This window comes from Myodes glareolus, chromosome 20 (genome assembly GCF_982192425.1).
Source record: "Myodes glareolus chromosome 20, mMyoGla1.1, whole genome shotgun sequence".
Classification (NCBI taxonomy): domain Eukaryota; kingdom Metazoa; phylum Chordata; class Mammalia; order Rodentia; family Cricetidae; genus Myodes; species Myodes glareolus.
The window spans coordinates 22,668,843-22,689,261 of record NC_142045.1 but is presented as its reverse complement, the minus strand read 5'-3'; the positions used below and the strand labels follow the sequence as shown (position 1 = coordinate 22,689,261).

The 20,419-nt window shown below is 43.4% G+C and overlaps 1 protein-coding gene and 1 non-coding gene across 5 annotated transcripts in view; one reads left to right on the top strand and one right to left on the bottom strand.

Annotated features, from left to right (window-relative positions):
- Plch1 (phospholipase C eta 1) overlaps positions 1-20,419 on the bottom strand; it is a 194,167-nt gene that overhangs the window by 70,310 nt on the left and 103,438 nt on the right. For all 4 annotated transcript variants that reach the window (XM_048424778.3, XM_048424776.3, XM_048424777.3 and 1 more), the window contains 4 exons: positions 14,000-14,146; positions 10,773-11,016; positions 3,285-3,414; positions 365-535 (listed from right to left, as the gene is read on the bottom strand). In XM_048424778.3, coding sequence (XP_048280735.3) covers positions 365-535; positions 3,285-3,414; positions 10,773-11,016; positions 14,000-14,146 — 692 coding nt within the window. The remainder of the gene's footprint in view (positions 1-364; positions 536-3,284; positions 3,415-10,772; positions 11,017-13,999; positions 14,147-20,419) is intronic.
- On the top strand, positions 1,938-2,044 carry LOC125394238 (U6 spliceosomal RNA). Its single transcript, XR_007230143.2, has one exon. It is a non-coding gene; the product is annotated as a U6 spliceosomal RNA (small nuclear RNA).

Here is a 20,419-nt window from a genome sequence, read left to right as displayed (position 1 = left end):
ATACTGACATAAATGAATAAAAGCTCAAATTTATCGTGTTACTAATGCCTCACAGTATAAAGAAAATATTATCAGGGAGACCAAAATGAGATGAGTTAACTTTCATTTCTTTGTAGGCAAACACCCATATCCATATTCAACACAGACAAAATAAAAAGTCATATATGCTAGGTTTCAGTTTGTCACTGTCTTTCAAAGCTACTACACAGGTGACTCAAATGATTCACTGGTATAATCTTGATAGCCTATTTCTCAGTGCTATGCATTAGTGTATCCGCATGTAGCATATACGTACATCTGCTAACCAACGGACGCCCACTCTCAAGCACAAGCGTGCACACCCCGTCCCGCAGCCTAATGGTACCTTTTGTTCCACCTTCAGAAACTGAGCCAGCTCCTCCACTGTCAGGTGCTCTTTCTTGTCGCTGTAGCTCAAGAGCAGCAGATAAAGGTCTCTCCTCAAAGACATCATTTTGTAAAACACGCAGAATTCTTCGAATGTCAGGGTTCCCTGATTCTCGTCCGTGTCAGCTTCCTGGACAAGGTATCGAAAGGCGGTAGGAATTGGAAACAGCGAGGAATTCAGAATAAGAAAGGAACATTTACCATAAACGGGCCAACACACATACCACAAAAATACATTTTTAAGCACACATGGAATATTATATAAAAATAATATTAGGCAATCAAGAAAGCTTCAACAAATTATAATCAACATTACATAAACCAATTTCTTTGACCATAGTACATCTATAAAGCAACTGAAAAATCGTAAAGCAGAACAATGAAATAATGCTACTAAATAGGAAAGTAAACACTTAAAGGGAACAACTCTAATTCAAATCTGTGTATGACACTGAGAGATGGCTCAGCAGTTATGAGCACAGCACTGGCTGTTCTTGCAGAGGACCCAGGTTCCATTCTAAGCACCTACAAGGCAGCGTACAACTACTTATAACTCTCGTTCCAGGAGATGCAGTGCCCTCTTCTGGCTGCCTTCGGTACTGCATACACAAAGTACCTTCCATGCATACAGGCAAAACACGATTATTTTTTTAATTAAGCTCGAATTTTTATGACAGACCCGCATCAAATCCCAGCATCAGAAATAAAAATTACAAGCAAACACACAAACAGTAAAACATTAATGATACAGTTAAACCTTTAAAGCAGCTGGAAGCTCAATTTGTTAGAATGCGTTATTCGGAAACAAAACCTGAACTGCCTGTAATTTCTGCCTCCCGGAGGATAGAGCAGTTGAATGGTTAGTTGGAGGCCTGCATGGACTACATAAAGAGACCTTGTCTCAAAGACAAGATAAAACAAAAAAGCTAGTAATTCAACTAAAGATCTAAAAAGGATGAAGCCAAAGAAAACTATAAGCAAAACCAAAGGGCAGTTATAGTTTTTCTTAAGTGCCTATCTTCAAAAGTAAGCAAGGAAGCCATCAGCTGATCTTTGAAGACACCAATCAAACAGGCACCTTGAGCACAAGAGATGAAGGACAAGAGAGAGGCGCTGCTTCGAAACACAGCACAGCAGTTTCTCGCTTGCTTCAGAACTGTAATGTAATTCCTCCCTAAGACAGTCTTTCCGATGACCCGTGATGGCTCTGGGCTCTTGCAGCCACTAGAGCGGTGCGACTATCCAACTTGTTCTTCCAAAGAAAAGTCCGAACAGCTCACGCAGGTGGATGTCTGCTTTATTTGTCCCCAACGATTATTGCACAAGGACTGTTCACCGTGGATCCTGAGCTGGGCTGAGTGGGCCATCAGACTGCCAGGGTAGCAAACTGAGCCACCAAACCAGCAGGAAGCGAGTGGCACTCTGAAGCCTTGGGTTTAGGGAGGAATACGCCGCTGTGAAACAGATTTAAATACAGCCTTGAAAGGCGAAACGCTCATGAAAATTTTGCTTATGTTCTCATAGGCAAATGAGGGCTTGCTTCAGGGGCACACATGCTAAAAATGGAACAATGCAGAAGATTAGCATGGCCTCTGAGCAACGACAACATGCAAATTAGCATAAAGCATTCCAAATTTTTAAGAAAACTTTTGCTTAATGCTAACTTTAGGTTAATTAAGTGCACACAAAAATAGCTAAGCCTTGTACGGCCTCTCTATGAAGCTGACTACTCCTATCTTGTCATTTTAAATGTGGATGTAGATTTTTGATAAACGGTTTTGATATATGGGGCTGAATGAAGAGTCCTTGCATCTAAGATATTGAGTATAGCGTTCACTTTTCTGTTATGGTTTTAAATCAGTATGCTTAATCCTGCCAGGCATGACGGATGCACTTAATCCCAGCATTCAGGAGGCAGAGGCAGGCACCTCTATGCAAGTTCTAGGCCGGTCTGATCTACGTAGCTAGTTCCAGGTCAGCCAGAACTGCAGAGTGAGACCCTGTTCTTTAAGTGTGTGTTTGTGTTTAATCCTATTTAGCAGATATATTTAAAATTTCCCCTTATAGGTACTAAAATATTCCAAAATCCAAAAAATAAAATCTTAAATCCAAAATACTTTTGGATTCAAGAATTTCACATGAGGGTACTTAATCTGTATGGAAACTCCTGAATCTTGCATTCCCATTATAAGCCTTTCTTTACAGACTCCTAATGGACTCGGGACCTCGGTGGACATATTTCACATATAGCGGGAATATGTGTCTGGTCCTTTTCTGTCTTAACAAATTTTAAAATCTAAGAGCATAAAAAGAGACTCTGAATTCTCTTTGGAACTTGTCTTACAACATATCCAGTGGCTTATTATCCCAAATCAGGGGCCGAGGCAGAAGGAGCTCCGTAAATTCTGAGTCAGCCTGGCCACATAGTATAACCCTATCTTGGGATTTACAAAAAAAAAAAAAAAAGGACATAGAAAAGAAACATAGAAAACAGCCCTGTTCTTCTCCTGCCACTTGGTTCTTTACTGTACCCCTCACAACAGCCCCCCAGCCCCGCGACAGGCAGATAAAGCATTCTCATCCCCTCAGAAGCACTTGCTCAAGTTCACGCCACAGCTCAAGTACCAGGGCAAGTGTTTATAATAATGGCTCCCTGGAAACAGCGGCAGCAAGGAAGTATCCCAGGGGATGAAACCCAATGCTTCTTAAGTTCAGGAAGAATCTTTCCTTCGATGAGATATAATGTCTCTCTTTATCGAAGAGAAAATGAAAACAGCGAGGAGCAAGTAAGACCTGCTTCTCGCGAAATAAATTATAGCATTATAATATATACTCATTATAGCAGTGATTGCTGTGTTTTACCAAAGGTGACCACATACCTGAAACATCTGTCTGACTTTTCTCCGGGGCAGGTTGACATTTAGTTTGTGCATCAGCTGGTGAATCTCTTCAATGTTCAGTAAGCCATCGCCGTTCTTATCGGCCTCCTCAAAGGTCTGCTTCACCCACGTGCAGAAAGGTCAAAGAAAAGTTTCCATCGAAATCAGAACTGCTCTCCCGCTAAAAGTCACGGGGACACAATCGGCAACACGGAATCAGGAGGAACGCTCTGGAAGAGACCCTGCGACGCACAGGCTCTGCTGAGCTCTTGATAAACGGCAGTAACAGAAGAGAAAGGGGGTGCACGTTGGGGGCACCCTCCCCTGCAAAACCCGAGGCATGCCGGAATGCTGAAAGGTGTAATGCAAACAGTCTTGCTCATCGAAATTAAAAGTCAAGCTTTTTGTTAAAATTTAGCACTGTATTCCAGCCGCTGTAAGGACAGCTACGTCACTGGTCCACTTTCCTTAGACTCCATGGACAACATAACACGAGTATATGAATTCACATATTATCCTTTTTCTCATGTCCTGACTTCATCTTCTCAATAATTTTGTTCAAGCACAAAGGGTTGGAGGTCCTCATTTGTGAGACACAGAGACAGCACACAGCAGGAATACCCTGGTGTTAATAGTCTAGCTCTCTGTCCAAAGATCTCATTAGGATGAAATTTCAAATATAACCAATCTGGCCTTCATCTTCTCCTGTGCCCTCTCACTTAGTATGTTTTTGTGTTTTTATTATTCTTCCAGTCAGGAGCTCAACTCTCTTTTCTGTCTCTTACTCTATTTCAAAGACAAGGCCATCTGGTCGACCCTCATCATTGCTGGGAACGAGAGAGTCTTTGGTGAGAAGAGGAAGGAGACTGTAGTCTCATCCTAATCCCATGACTCTTACAGCCTGACCTAGCATCCATGTTCTGTACACATAAGGCTGTTTCTAGCCCGCATTCCTCCTTTATCACCGGTATGATGGTGATCCCCTACCAACTGTAAACTTCTAATCGTAGTAAGCTCAGGTGTGAGACTCGGTGGTGAGACTATGAAGCCGAGTTTCAATATAAAGGATTCATATCATGTGTATTGAGACTTACAGGATCCTCAAATAAGTGAGCAGATTAAATAGATGCATGAAAAATTCCCAATTAATGCACAGCATTTTAATATAACATACTTTAAGGATGGTATGCATGCATAGCATATTAAATTGAGCTTCAAAGCTTAAACGAAATTGGAGAGGAACAGAATGAAAGCAATTAAAAAAAGAAGAAGAAGAAGAATGAATCCAGAGAATCAAACGCAGAGAAAGGGATAAGTTTAAACACCAAAAAATGACTGGGCTAGAGAGAAGGCTCAGCAATTAAAAGTACTTGCTGCTCTCCTAAACAGCCCAGGTTCAAATCCCAACACCCACAAGGAGGCTCATAACCACCATAACTCTAGCTCCAGGGGATGCCCTCTTCTAGCCTCTATAGGCAACAGGCATACTTGCAGAAAAAAACACCATACACATAAAATAAATACATATTAAAATAAAAGAAAACCAAACAAGAAGTGGGAGAATAGAAGTGAAACAGCAGAGGGCCAGTGGATAGATAATATCACCTTATCAAGCAGGTAACAAGACGAAAATATTTTCCCCTGCCTCAAAATATCAACCAACCCTCCCAGTGACAGCAAAACACGCTTAGATTTCCTACGTGAGTCAAATTATGACTGTGAAAGACTACTGCCTTGGAGAGTAAAAGGCACATGTATGTGTGTGTGTGTGTGAATGTGTGAATGTGCGGATGATGAACAAAAGAGACCCCATGAATTTATACAATTTACAGGTGCTAAGTACCAGAAACTTAATAAACCAAACTAACAACCAGAGGGTAAAATCTGCTTTCCTTCCAGACGTATTTCACAACAGAAGCAACACAAAAACCAGCTCTTTCCATTTTTTCTTGCAAAGTTCAGTCAGGAGCTCACGGTATATTCTGCCTAGAGGTTAAAGCAGATCAGACTCAGAAGAACAATAAGCAAAGAACTAGAAGGATGATCAGGTTCTAGTACATTTTTTTGTTTCCTGTCCACACAGAACCCCTCCCTGTGGAGCTCCTTCCTTTTTAATTGAACACTTCTCTGTACCCACAGCATACTCAGCCAAAGTACAGAGAAGTGAGAAAAATAGATCCAATGACAGCAGCATTTCCAGCTTTTTCCCTACAGTTATCCATCAAACCCTCTAGATGACCTGGGAAGAGACAACGACAGCACACACCTTCAGCATGAGCACAGCCTGCAGATACAACCTCGCTGGGCTGGCTCTACAAGGCTTCGTACACGAGCTGGCCTTGGCACCTGCTTTAGGGGACAGGGGACCTGACGAAGCACACATAGAATGGAGTCAGAACAAGAAATAAACACTGGCCTTGATTCTACGGATGGCACAGCCCTGTTATCATGGCTCACTCCTGTCACCTCTTGGTGCCTGCTTCTTCCTCTTTGGCTTCAGGAAATCCAACAAGATGACCCTGCGCTCACGTGCAATTTCCACGTTCCATGAAAGGAAAACCCATTATCTCCAGTAACGGTACGTGGAGAAAAGCAGGGGAAAGGTTCCTGTTATCTTGAAGTCATGTTCTATAAGCAAGATGTGAGTATCCAGACAGCCCCTGACCTGATGACTCATTACCACACACAACAACAACATTAAGAAGAGCAAGTCATTCTACAGAGGAAAAATCAGAGGAAAGGGGAAATAAATGTTATTATTATGCTTTGTGTTTTCTATGACAAAACCATAGCAGGATGAAAATTATGCAGTATTATTTTACATTGGGGTGAGAGCGGGCAAAGTTTCTGTGAAGTGGCTGGCAATCAACCCTTGGCAGATGATTCGTCTCAGTTATGGGCTCTCCACGCACGGGACAGCAGCCTGATGGGAAGCAGCAGGAGTGTGCACAGCTGTGTTGCCAATAAGACTTTGCTTGCGCACAATGAAGTTCAAATTCTAAATAAAAATGTTATCGTTCTTTTGACTCTTTTTCAACCATTTAAATTGAAGCTCATTCTTAGCTCATAGCCCTAGCCAAACCCAGGCAGTAAGCTGCATTTCCCCCAAAGACTGAAAGAGTAAAGGTCTCATTTCCAGCACAAGTAAGGGGATGTCTGCAAGTGGCAGCTTCCTTCAGAGAGTCAGGACAAGATGAGTGGAGAAAGCAGAGAACAGGCTGATAGAATTAACCCTAAGGCTATACACCACCACCATCATCTTAGCACAGGGTGGGGGCACTGAGATTTCGGAGTTCGTTCTAAAGGAAGAAGGAAGATATTCGCCAGCGTCACCACTGCAGCGGCAAGCAGCCTTTTAATGAAGTGCTTACCCAGTGGTGGGCAGTGCTTACATCAATTCCTACGCTCGCTACACCATCCCTGAGCAGGAGCCAGCATTATTGGCATTGACATCCTTTAGACACAGACCATGAGACATAAGGGTAGAATCTACCCAAATCTCAACACTACCTGACCCACCATAATGCCAAACTAACTTAATTCATGCCCTAGGTGGATGGATTTTCTCTGTCGGCCACTTGAGATTCATTGTATTTATTATTTATTCAAGAAAGTTTAAGGTCTAAGTGAAGTCTAATCATGAGCGTCCTGTGTCATTTCTCCTGGATTAAACATACATCCAATCGAGAAAGTTGGTCTGCAGCAGGAGAGATGATTCAGTGGGTGAAGGGCCTTGTTGTCAACCTTGGATGACCTCAGTCCAGTTCCTGCATCCTATAGAGTAGGAGAGAACTAACTCCCTAACTCCTGCAGGTTTTCCTCTGACCTCCACACTGTTACTTTAGTAGGAACATAAACAGTCATGTGTTTGTACTCATATACACAGGAAATAAATGTAAAAAAGAATTAATGCCAACATAGTATGTAAAACCTTGTCAATTCTGAAGAATAATACCCTGCCTCAACCTGCTTTTCACTATTTTTCTTACTATTAATTTCTTCTTCCCCTTTCCTTCCCTTGCTGGCACAAACATCAACTATCTTCCTGTCGCACAGGAAGGCTCCCCTGTGCGGTTCTCAGGGATGCCTCCTTCCCAGGTCACCTTTGTCCAGAATATGAAATGTCTTAGCCACCACACTGACTAATTCGTTGATAAACACTCTCAAGTGACAGTAAAGGTAAATGCATTAAGTTTAAAAAAAACAGAAAACCCTACTGACCAATAAAGCAAGAAGAGGACCCTGCTGTCCCTGCCCGCCTCTTACCAGTGTGTCAAGGGTCATGACGCTGACCTATGGGATGTTCGAATGCATCCTAATTAACCGGGTGCAGACTGCACCTTCCAGAACTAATCACTTCCTCTGTGACCATTGCTTTCCCTTGTTTTGTACAGAACCTCAGCTATACTAATGTATCCAAGGGTCACATGCTCTAATGGTGGTCAGCCACTGACGGGAAAGAGGTGAATCTTGGACCTCATCCAGCCATCCGCAGAGTGCCTGTCTCAGTGTCTCTGATGACATAGTCTCCAAATTTCATATCCTGTCTGTGTGTGGCTGGATTTTCTTTCATGTACCTTAAGCCAATATATCACTACAGGCTAAGCACAAAATAAACGTGGAAACTCATGTGATCTTTTCCGCCCAACATCGCAGAACATGTAAGGTGATGAAACAACAGATCCTTCAAGTCTGTTTGCTTTGGAAAATTATAGTCATTCTATATTATATTAAATGTAGTAAAAGTTACTATGATTTTACATAAATTGACCATTTTCCAGTTTTCAGACTTAGCTTCTAATAAGACAAACATCGCTATATACTTCACGGTAGCAAAGCATCATGGCCAGCTTCAAGCAGTAATGGATCTGCAACAGGAATTCTCATCAATGACAAGAGGTTATCTCTGGAGAGACTTCTAGAAAGGCCCTTCTGTTTTTCTCCTCTATCTCATTTGCAACCTGAAACTCTGTCCCCTTGGGCAGGATTGTGTTTGACACTGCCACCTGTCCGCTGGAGAGACTATACCTCCTTTGACCAAGAGGTGGCCAGCCAGCTGAGGGACCACACCCACATGTTAGGGAAGCAGATCTGGGTCTCTGATGCTATCTGAGCCACTGAATTAACCCCACACTGGAAATGCCCATCTTTGAGCTCTCATTGGTGAGAAAGCAACGTCTTTATCAAAGGTACATCAGCATGGCTATTGATGCTTGTACCACGATGGTGTTGCCACTGTTCAATATTGTTGCTCGCTTGGGTTTTTTCTTATTTACTCTGTTTCACCAAATGTCAAGCCAACAGACCAAGGCAGAAATAGTTAGCCACATGTTTTAACGCATTCGGGAATCCCACCTGTACTCATCCGCTTGCTGTGAATAGAGAGGAAACCTTGTGGCTCGCCAGCTCAGCTTCACGCAGTTGAAATCACTTCCTGGGCTAACTGGTTCCGTCAACTTCAACAGCCTCCTAAGCATGGATCTATACAGCTAATGAGTTTAAGTTTCTCCACACTCCTGCATAGAGTGATGACGGTGGTGGTGCAAGGAGAATGACAGCAGACATGTAACATTCCCCCTCACAGAAACATGGGCATATATATTTTTAAGACCATCCAAGGCATGAATCAGGGAACCACAAACCTGAACTAGCCAGATACCCTCACTGTACAGGCAGAGGAACTGAGGTCAGAAAGACCACAGGACACAATCAACTCTACCCTAGCAGAGAGATGTCTTTGGAACAAGTGCATTCATTGTGTATCTCATCAGCAGGGCAGGACCACAGGAAGCGTTTTCTTCAAGAATCAGAAGGGTGGCAAAATACATTCATTGAGGGGGCTGGAGAGATGGCTCAGTGGTTAAGAGCACTGACTGCTCTTCCAGAGGACCCGGGTTCAATTCCCAGCACCCACATGGCAGCTCACAACTGTCTGAAGATCCAGTTGCAGGGGATCTGACACCTTCACACTGATGCACATAAAATAAAGTTAAATAAAGCATAAAAATATAAAAAAATACATTCATTGCGGCTATAATGACATGACTGTTTCTTTGAAGCTATAAGGGCATGAATGTCTGGAAAATAACCAACTGTTTCTGATGGGACTGAAGGACTATCCTACAAGATGAAACTCATGCTTGGTACTGTTAAAGGGACCAAGAACCTGTGACTTCCCTAGGGAAGAACCAAGTACTATTATTCTGCTAAGTTGACATGGTATTGAACTTCCTTCTAGATGTCTTTATAGATGAGTGCACTTTCATCCCCATCAGAGAAGCTTCTTTTTGCACTAGGCGGCTATAAATTCAGAGCCGGTGACTGGTCAAAATATGGAGAACGTGGAGTTTTAAATGGGATGCCTATGGCACATTCTCTTCCCCCGAGCCTCCGCTCCCGTTTCAGAAAAGGGAGCAGGAAGATTTTAAAAGCTAGCAAATGACCATTGTGAAACAGCGTTTTCCGGGCATGGCAAGGCCATTGCACACATGCATTCACACTGGCTAGGGCTGCATCACGAGTTCTGTGCAAGACCAAGCCAGCAGAAATGCAAGCACAAATGAGGAAGGACTCACGACATCCCAGTTCACACTGAAGAGCCACTGGTGACTGAAGGCTGTGGGAGGGGAGAGAGTGAGATTTCTTGAGGTGTGGACCAAGAAGCTGCCCATGTAACAGGGGAAAACCCTGCACGCGAGAACTCAGTATCATCACCGAAGAGGCTGAGTGGATTTTAAAAAAGAGTGCATGAAGTTTGAGGAAGGGAGTGGGGGGGGGGTGGAAAAAAGGAAAGACTTAATCAGCACACATATTCATGTATGTATGAAATTTTTAAAAAGTAAATGTACAAAATGTAATTTTTAAGTTAAAAAAAAAGGACCAGATGGAGACTCTCACTTCTTAAGCACCTTCAAGAGGGTAAGTGGGGTAAGAAGAAAGCCCTTCCTCCCTCTGCAGTGCTAACTGCTCAGGGCCCATGCTGTGAGTCCAAAGGGAGAAAACAGCTGAGAGACAACTGGTATGAATGACATGATCAGAACACCAAAAAGTGTTTGCCAAATTAAACCGAATTTATGACATGCCAGGATTTCCTATAATCCAAATTAGTGCTCCCACAATTACAGCTCATGAACATCTCACTAAAAAATAATGTAATCAGCTCTAATAGCGGACCTCTCTGATTGTGGGGCTACAGTCAGTTTTTTCAGAATTCTGTTCCTGAGCTCACACATGTCTGTGTCTCTTTGGTTTTACTTATTCATGCCCTGGGAATGAGAGCAAAAGGGACAGAGGATAGTTCAAGAGAAAAAAAAAAAAAACAGACAGCAAAGAGAGATGCTTCGAACCTCACAATTATGAGAAAAAGCAAAGTTCACTTTAATTCTCACTTCATGTACATACACCACACACACACACACACACACACACACACACACACACAGGGGCACACAAGCATACAACTCAAACACAGCATTCCAAGAAGGATATTGGTCGTGGGTCCTCTGCCTCTTGGCAAGGGAGTCCTCATCACTGATGCCGGCCATCAGATACTTGAGGCCTGTGATCCAGGTGCGTGCCTCCTCTGGGTTGGAGGTAATGAGATCCAGGGACTCCATGTGGTTGCCATGGTAGATGGTAAAGCAGCAGCTGGGATCGAAGTTCCCCTCGGCCTGTCTGTGAAAGATTTCAGACTGCCTGCCCTCCGTGACTTTGTAGATGGAGTCAATCAGTACTGTAAGAGAAGTAAGACACACAGTTAAGTGGCAGGTGAAGGCATTTAGCTGGAGTGATTAGGAAACAAGACACGTAAAATTATTGGAAGCATTTTAAAGAAGAAAAAAATCATTGCCGATAAGTAGCGCTTTTTGGACCAAATGTGAAAAACTGGCCTCAAAGGATTTACCTTTGGGGGGCATTCTTGATAATGTCAACCCAAGGCAATCACTCACAGTGGGTTGAGACTTATAGGAAAGAAACAGAGGTGCCTGTCAAGGCAAGAAGACTAGTAGAAAAGGTGGCTAATAAATAGTTCAAATGTAGTTTACATATTTAAGTAGGGAAATATGCACAAACAGAATCGAAAGATGTTTTGCAAAATATTTAAGATGACCATAGAAAGGAGGTAGTACAATTTGATGTAGGGATAATGTGGCTTGGAAAAGCGGGAAGGAGGAAGGAAAAGGCAGGAAGAAACCATAGCCCATTGCAAGAATGCTGGCCTGAAGTGCTCAGAGACAGAATAGAGGGAGATGATGCTGGAGAGGTAGACAAAGGCTAGATCTTAAGGATCAACAGGCAGAGAATCACATTATTCGGGGAGCTTAACAGAAAGACACCGAAGGACTGCACCAGAGAAGAACTATTATGTACTATACATGCTGTGTGTGTATTTTAAGGGAATAATCTGAAATGTTCCATATCCTACTGACTGCCATTTACCATACCCCTCATTCTGCCTCATGGACTGGGTTCTGGTTGTACTTCGGTATCAAGTCATTCCCTGCATGACTCACAGAGAGACCATCTGATGTTCAACCCCAGGAAAAATCCTGGTAGATCTAAGCCACTGAGAGGAGGAGAAAGAAGAAGAGAAAGAGGAAGAGAAAGAGAGAGTCCCTATCTGCCACACCAACGCCAGTGTCGTCTGTGTGACATGACATACGTCATTATGCCGGACAGGAGCTGCGTATCCTATGGGACTAGGCTTCCTGGAGGTCAATGGCAGATGGCTCGGTATCGGCCACCATTGAGGCATAGACGGGTTTCTCAATTAGCTGGCTATGCGGGACATGGGCTTTGCACAATCTCTTTTAATAATGATATTTTAAATATTTACAAGACAAGGATTATCTCTTCAGGAACAGCTCTGGGATAGGGAAGCACAGTGCGGGAATGTATAAGACTACAGCAGAACCCTTGCATACACGGGGGTGTATGATGAGCAAGGGAATAGATGGGTTAATGTTTAAGGACAAAGAGTGTTATACTTTGAACTTTATGGATAGGCTTGCTAGATCCCGACCCTCCATGGTGTCTGCTGCATAAGAAGGTACAAGAAAGTATATTTCAGCAGGCGCAGAGAGCTGATTAGGCATATTTGGTCACTAGATGAGATAAAGAAAGGGTTAGAAAGAGGAAGGGCCATGATAGTGATAATGAGACAGAAACTTTCTGTTCATAAGATGAAACCACTTGTCTGAGGTTTACGTTCCCAAGGACAAGAGTTCCTCTTCTAAGGATGCTTTATGTCTAACACCTGTCCCTGATAATATGCTTTTCTTATAAATCGCTGATGTGACTACAACAGGCTTTCATACTGTACCAACTGACAGTCCATGACCTTCTGATTTGTTCTTTGTTTGAATACTACATAATAAAACCATAAATTCAGTAAAATCACAGGAGATTCCAACCACTCTCTCGTGTGTTGCGTCTGTCTGTCATTCGCCAAACTTGTGTCTTTCTGTGTACCAAGACCCTGCTTCTCCCACGGTCTGAGTGGCTCCCCTGAGCCGGTCCGTGGCACCTATCCATTCCTTAATTGTTTTGTGTGGCGCAGAGGAATTGAAGCCATGTTACTAATGATTGCAACATTCCCACCAGGGACAGAGCAGAGACCAGTGCAGGGAACAGAATAAGAAATGAAACAGCCCACACTTGCTAAGGGCAAAGAAAGTTTCAAGCAAAGGCATTAACATTCGATGAGAGCAACTTCAGGGAGATCCAACACGAACTTGGTGCTAAATCCAGAAGGTATTATAACAATTACAGTGCCAACACACTCGATAAAGAGATGCCCAGATACCAAGGACAACATCATTGCTGAATATGTCTAGGAGAGTTAGTGTGAAGGAAATCAGCATTTGAATAAATGGCCTGAATAAGAAAGTCATGCTCACCCAATAGGAGTGGGTCGCATCCAATCAGCAAAGAGTCCAGACCGAACAAAAGGCAGAAGATAAAAGTGAATTTTCTCCTTCCTGTTCAGTGATATGAAAACATCATGGACTCGGGCCCTTGGACCATGGGACTTGGATCTGCAGTACCCAGGGAGCTCAGGCCTTCACCCTAGAACTGAGACTCATACCATCCCTTCCCCTGGTTGCAGGTCCAGAGACTTGGGCTGAGCCGTATTGCTGATTTCTGGGGTTGTCCAGCAGGCAGTGGGCACACACATGACATCGCTGTTTGACCTCCAGAAACGCGAGTCATTTCCCCTTATAAATTTCATCTGCCTATGTTTACCAGAGTAGCTATCCATCTACTAGTTCTGTTTCTCTAGAGTAATCCTGGTACTATAGAAAGCACAGATAGGAGAAATAAACCTTAACCATTTAAATGCTGTGGCTAAGTCATGGATTGTTCAGAGGAGGATGCAATAGACTCTGGATTGATAATATTCCTTACCTTTCACAGGAAAAAGTCTCAAGCCATGACACTTGATATCCCAAATAAAATAAAACATGGCAAATCTCCAACATATGAGAAATATTAGCATTTACAACGTTTATGGACAAGAAAGCCTTCATGGTTTTCCAATCCCCAACCTTGTTACTATTGTTTTATGATCAGCTGACCCCAACCTTCGTATCGACAGATACAAAGCGTCCACAGAGCCTACTCAGCACCTCCCATGTAATTGGCCCTGCATCATGTGCACTATTATGCATTACCCACGTGCCAATCAAAGCAAAGAAATCGAAGGTTGGTTTTACTTTTTGCCTTCTCGCTCTTCCGAGAGGGGCGCCATCGGAGGCGGGTCCGGTGCTCATCCAGGTAAAAGAGGCGAACGAGGCCTTTGGAGCCTCGCTTCAGCTTGATCATCTGTGTCCCGGACTGCATGATGCTCATGCATCTTTCAACTGCAAGAGATGAGAGCACATTCAGCTGCACACAATGCAAAGTCCCACCAGCATTACATTGACTTGTGGTCAAAAGAACTTCTGATTCATTCCAAGGCTCCAAGGAGCAGACGGCATGTTTGGCAGAGGTAACCTAAAAACAGACTTGTTAAGGAAACCATTCCTCAAGCTAACACTAGCAAAAAAAAGTCTTATGACAAAAGCAAATTTCTTTTTGTTTTTTTTTTGGGGGGGGGGAGGATAAGAGTTACACATTGTAGCCTGCGTTGTTCTGGTACTCCCCATGTAGCTTCATGGTGGCCTTAAACTCAAAGCAACCATCCTACCTCAGTCCTGAGTGCTGGGATTACACGTACGAGCCATCACACTGGGCTTGGATAAGAATTATGGTTGCTGTTACCATTTTCTGTGCAAGGGCCTGGGGCATGTTAAATGAACACTCTAGCCTGGCTCTTTAGAAACAATAAATTTCCAGATAAATAATGTATTGCCGTCGCACGCAGCTATCTTTTCTGTCTGTGTAAGACAGGTGATGAACTGACACCTGAATTTATATTTCTAAAGCAAGCTTTCAGACAGGAAATCGCGTAAGTTTTTATTCAACCAGCTGTATAAAACACCTATAAAAGTGCTCTAAAATGGGACCACAGAAACAGGATTGACCCAAAGCCAGATGTGAGGGTTGGATGATGATTCCATGCGCATTCCTGTCAGATCTCTGTGTGTTTGGAAAGCTGAATACATGTCTTACGCAATCAAGAAACAAATTTTCACAATTGGTGCATCTGGGCTGCTGAGATTTTTCCATCTAGAGGAATAACTCGCTACTTTGATTTAGGCAATATTCAAACCACTTACAGGGTACCCTCACGTTCTTATTTACACCTAGTGTGCCTTGAGATCAATTTCCCTGTAGTAGACATCTGCTCTGTCCTCCTTTCTCTTTAGAGACACCCCTCGCGAATTTTGTGTATCTTTGGTGGCTGTCAATCATCTCGCCAAGGAACAGGCACCTGAATTAAATTTAGAGCAAATGGACTTTTTCAGAAGAACCTCAAACCTCGAGTGGATGATTGACTAAAATGGCTTTCGTCATTTCAACAACTGAGCTCTGCAGGATGCCCTTGATTGGTCTTCCCATGATGCTAAAGATGTCACATTTCTTGCTCTAAGAATGACAAGGGACTACATCATGCCCCGACCTCTACAAGTTTCCCAATATTCTTCCAAATACTCCTTTTCTTTGTATCAGCCAGAAACAGAGTCCTTGACATAGCTAGCTGAATTCCTGCCTTAGCAAACAGATACTGTTAGTAGGAGATTTTTTTTTAAACAATGAAAACAAACCTCAGCAATGTCAAATCTGAGCTCTTGGAGGTAGGGAACAGAGAGTCTTTACTAGGAAAAAATGATCTGATTCAACAGCTTTAGGTTGCATACTAAGATATCCACGAAAGGTGTCATCAACAGACCCACTTTAACCTAATCGAATCAAGAAAGTAGCACACCAAACTACAGTTTTGGGGGAATATGATGGTGGGAGGAGATGAAGTAAGAGAAAGATTGTTTAGGAAAGCTAGCATGGAGATATAGTAACAGAATATTTGCCTTAGATAGACAGGACGCTGAATTAGATCTCCAAGAGCGGATGGGATAGAGAAAGGAAAAGGGGGAAAAAAGATGAGAAAGAAAAGGAAAACCAACACAGAAACGTAAACGGCACACCATAAGGCAAAACACAAAATGTGAGGCTGGGGTCCTCAGAAGTCACTAAGTCTACCTGCCATCAAGAGCCATTGTTTGTGCCAAAGGAGGATAAAGAACTGAGCTTTTTTTTTATTCGTTAAGACAACTTCTGTTTCTGCTGTTTGAGAATTGCACACTTTGCACGACCTGGGTTTAGACTTAAGCTCTCAAGCAGAATTATATTCTTAGTAAGAAGCCCGTTCCATCCAGGAGCCACTATAAGCACACACCTAAGTTACAACACTTACATCACACCTGGCATCTGACAAAAAAGATTTGCATATATTTAAAATTCAGATTTTATAGAAATATTAAAAATTCAAGTAGCACAAAAATCAAAACCTATTCAAAGTTTTCATAGCATTCCTGTACCCACCTACATTATAACTAGAAAATGCAATGAAATCTGCACTGATAAAATACATTCCTTTATTGGACACATTACCTAGTTATAGTCATCTGACAGCTCCCAAATCAAATGTTCTTCTATGATGGGGTACTTAATTTGTAAGGAAACCAAAAGCCAACTTTGCTGTCTCCAAGGACAGCCTTCATCAGTAACGTGAGGTATATGCTAAGTAGCGAGCTGTGGCAAACACTTGGCTTATTTGCACGCAATGATTTGATATATTGTTCAATTCATATGTGTGTTCTTCTGGCTGTAGCAACGCACTGTAAAGCTACTTCACAGGGCAGAATGATGAAACCTGCCCAAAAGAAGTCTGCGTGATGACATTCCAGGTGTCAGAAAATATTTACAAATTACTGGAATATGCAACACCAGCTTTAATTTGCTAGAGTGGACATACCCAAGCTTGAAGCCATGGGTGAAACTGTCTCGGCACTGGGGACTTCAGAAAGCTTGTGAGGATGGGTATTGGCCGAAGAACTCAGTTTGGCTCATGCTCTGTAAGCTTCCTGTTTGTTTGGTCAGGTACTGTGCTAGTGTGGAAGGAAGGGGCCAGATGGTTGAAGGCGCGGTACTGAAGCACACTCTGGCTTTGACGGTAGAGAGAATGGCGCAACCCTGGCAGTGAACGCTAGTAGCAACGCCAGGAATCTTGTGCTGGTACTCTCAAATTCTACCTCGGTTCACGTATTGACCACTTCCTACCAGGCATTAAAACGACTTTTAATTAATTAATTCACGAGAAGTGGACATTTCGGAGAATCAAGACAAAGCCATCAAGTCAAACCAACCAACACAAACTCTTCGGACAGCTTCTGAGAAGCTCGCAGACAGCAGAGACAGTGACCACAAAGGCTGTCCATAAACAGAGGCTCCCAGAGGGAACATCTCTCGTGAGCACAGGGCTATTATAAAACAAAGCAAAGGAGGAAGAGCCTCTGGGTTCAACCATTTAAGTTTTACCATTACAAAACATTTAGGAAGATGTTTATTAACGTGATTTAGAACTACAAAGTTAAGAACAACGACAGCATCTGCCCTAAGATGACAGACAGCGCAGCTCTGAAAACTGGTGCTCTTGTAACTTTATAAGTTGCTCAGGCACCCGTGCCCTCTTCTCTATATGATGTCTAATCATAACATTTCCTTCTCAAACTATGATGAACTGAGTGAGCCGATGTGTGTGAACAGTACCGAAACACTGCCTGGCACATTAGAAACCCGATAGACGAAAACCTTTGTTTGAAGTGCAAATGTTTCTTGTCCTCCCTCCAACATGAGGGTGTTTAGAGATGGGGCCTTTGAGAGACCCCTGAGCAGGTGAGGTCTTGAGAGTAATGAAATTTGTGTTCTTAAAAGAAGAGGGCTTCCCCTTCCCTCATTCCATTCCTCCTCACCATCCTTTCCCTTTGCCTTATAAAGGAGACAATGATAAGACAAGAGCCAGGAAGCCGGGTGGTGGTGGCGGCGCATGCCTTTAATCCCAGCACTAGGGAGGTAGAGGGCAGGCGGATGTCTGTGAGTTCGAGGCCAGTCTGTTCTACAAGAGCTAGTTCCAGGACAGGCTCCAAAGCTACAGAGAAACCATGTCTTGAAAACAAACAAACAAACAAAAAGAGTCAGGGAAAGAATCCTGCTGTGTAGCTTATTTATTCCCTGTGGGGAAGCATGTTTTTGCTAGAGCAAGGCTTGCAGGTTAAGGTAACTTAGTAGATCCACAAGGCTTTCCCCACAAGGAATACGCGCAGAAAATGATCAAGTAGAAGAGAAGAGGACTCAATGAAGTAGCCTGCATGTGGTTGTGGGAGGTTCAGCAATAACTGCTCCTGTGAGCCTCACTCACGCGGGGCGGCCTTTTCAGTGAGTCAGCCACTTTTGATCACTGATGCTTCCGAAAGTAACTTTCACAACTGCACCAGTTCACTGAGCTAGATCTGGCTGAAACTGTTTCTTTTTTTTCTGCTCTCAGTGCCTTATGTGGGATGGATGGACAGCTCTTCACATCTCCCAAGGGAAAGTCAAACAAAATCTCCCCAAAAACTTTTCAGTTCATCTTGGATTTTGCAGCCCCTGCACTGTAAAACCTAAGTGTCTGTGGTTTAAGCCACTTACTCGATCATACTGTGTTATGGTATCTGAGCTAAGGCACAATCAACTGTCTTTAAACTCTTTAAACACAAAGGTCAAGTCAGAACTAAAAGAGCAACACTGTGCAAGCCAAAAAAAAAAAAAAAACAGAGTAGGCTGGGCTGGGGAGAAGTACCATCAGTGGAGACAGAGGGGAAGGAAAGTTCACTCAAAGTTACTCAACCTTTGGGAGAGTAACTAAAAAGACAATTGGTAGATAAGGCCCTCCACCTGCTTGTAAGGTGAGGCTGCAGGGATCTGGGGAGTTGGTGGAAGATTTTGATTCACTGGCAACATTCATCAGCTATTTCTGTGCAAAAAATTAGCCAGATCCAGACATACTCCAATTCAGAAGTCTGTCTCTCTGGGGATAGAAAATGTATTGTTTATACCAGAGTGAAGATTTGAATTATTGTACCGTCCACACATCTGTGCATCTGACTCAAAGTCCACTATTGTCTACATACCATTAACTTGTTATTGTTTAGATAAGTTTTACACACACACACACACACACACACACCGGGGTGAGGTGGAAGACTCATGTTTTAAAGTCTTGATTGCTAGCATCTAGCAACTACTGGGGGACTGGTGGAACCTACCAAAGGTAGGGCCTAGCAAGTCATTGAGGACACACCCCTGACGAGGTCTGTAGGTCCCCATCTTTTTCTCTGCACTCCATGGCTTGTGATGTGCACAGGCCTTGCTCTCCTACACTTGCCTACCATGATGTGCTGCCTTGCCAGGGGCCAAAACAAAGGTCGACCAACCATAGACTGATACCACCAAACCTGCTAGCTAAGTTAACCCCACCCTCTTTTGAGACCATTTGACTCCAGCAAAATAAAACCAACACACTGCCCTTTCTTTCCTTCTCCCTTTCTGTCCTCAGCACTTTGCCAGGAAAATCCTGACGATTCAAGAGCAGATTCAGTCACTTCTGTCAATAAATGGACCTGTTTCCCCCTGAGCAAGTATCACCCAGGCAAACCCAACATTTTGGAAAGTTGAGTTCAGTTTCTCAGCGAGGGGTGTACGGGCCACAATATATTGAATGTTCGCTTAGCTTTGAATTTATCTACCTACTCAACCTTGGTTGTCCCACGAGCTAAGAAGGCAGGTCATCTGCTGCAGTGGACATAGGCATGTGATGACAAAGCACTTGGCCATCAGAGTCTGAACAACATAGGACTTGAACTGCCTGTGTCACTGCTCTGTGCTGCCTCCCTAATTGTTCCCTATCACCAGAAAATAATTTGGTTAAAGAGAAATGGAAGAAGTAGCTCAGTGACGTCTTAGGAGACACGGAGCCCTCTTCTCTTTTCCCCAAACCTGATAGTGCACACTCCTTTGCAGGTGCAAAACTAAGCAAATAAGGAATGCTCAATCACAATTTGCAACACACATTGCATTGAGAACAGGTTACCAAGGATGAAAACAAAAGCTTTTCCTCCAGTCTTACCAAAACCACTTATATATCAGCGTACACCAATCTCCATGTTCTGCTTTTAGTACAGATGTGCACAACAGTTACCATCCTCTACAAAATCGGTCTCCACTCATGCTAGATTGGTGGAGAACTGAAAGAGGGTTTCAAAGACCTTACTTGGGCAAGAAAGATGGCTCAAAGTTTAAGAGCACTTGCTGCTTGCTCCTCAAGAGGACCAAGGTTTAGATTCCAGCACCCAGCTCGCAACTGCCCATAACTCTGGTACCAAGGGATCTAATGCCCTTCTCTGGCCTCTGAAGGCACAGGAACATACACATAAATAAAAATAAAATATATCTTAAAGAAAGAGAGAGAGAAAGGAAAGAGGGGGAGGAAGGGAGGGAGTCATAGAGGGTGGAAGGAAGGGGGAGAGAGGACTGCAAAGGGAAAGGGAAGGGAAGGGAGGGGAGGGAAGGGGAGGGAAGGGAGGGGAGGGGAGGGAGGGGAGGGGAGGGGAGGGGAGGGGAGGGGAGGGAAGGGAAGGGAAGGAAAGGGAACAGAG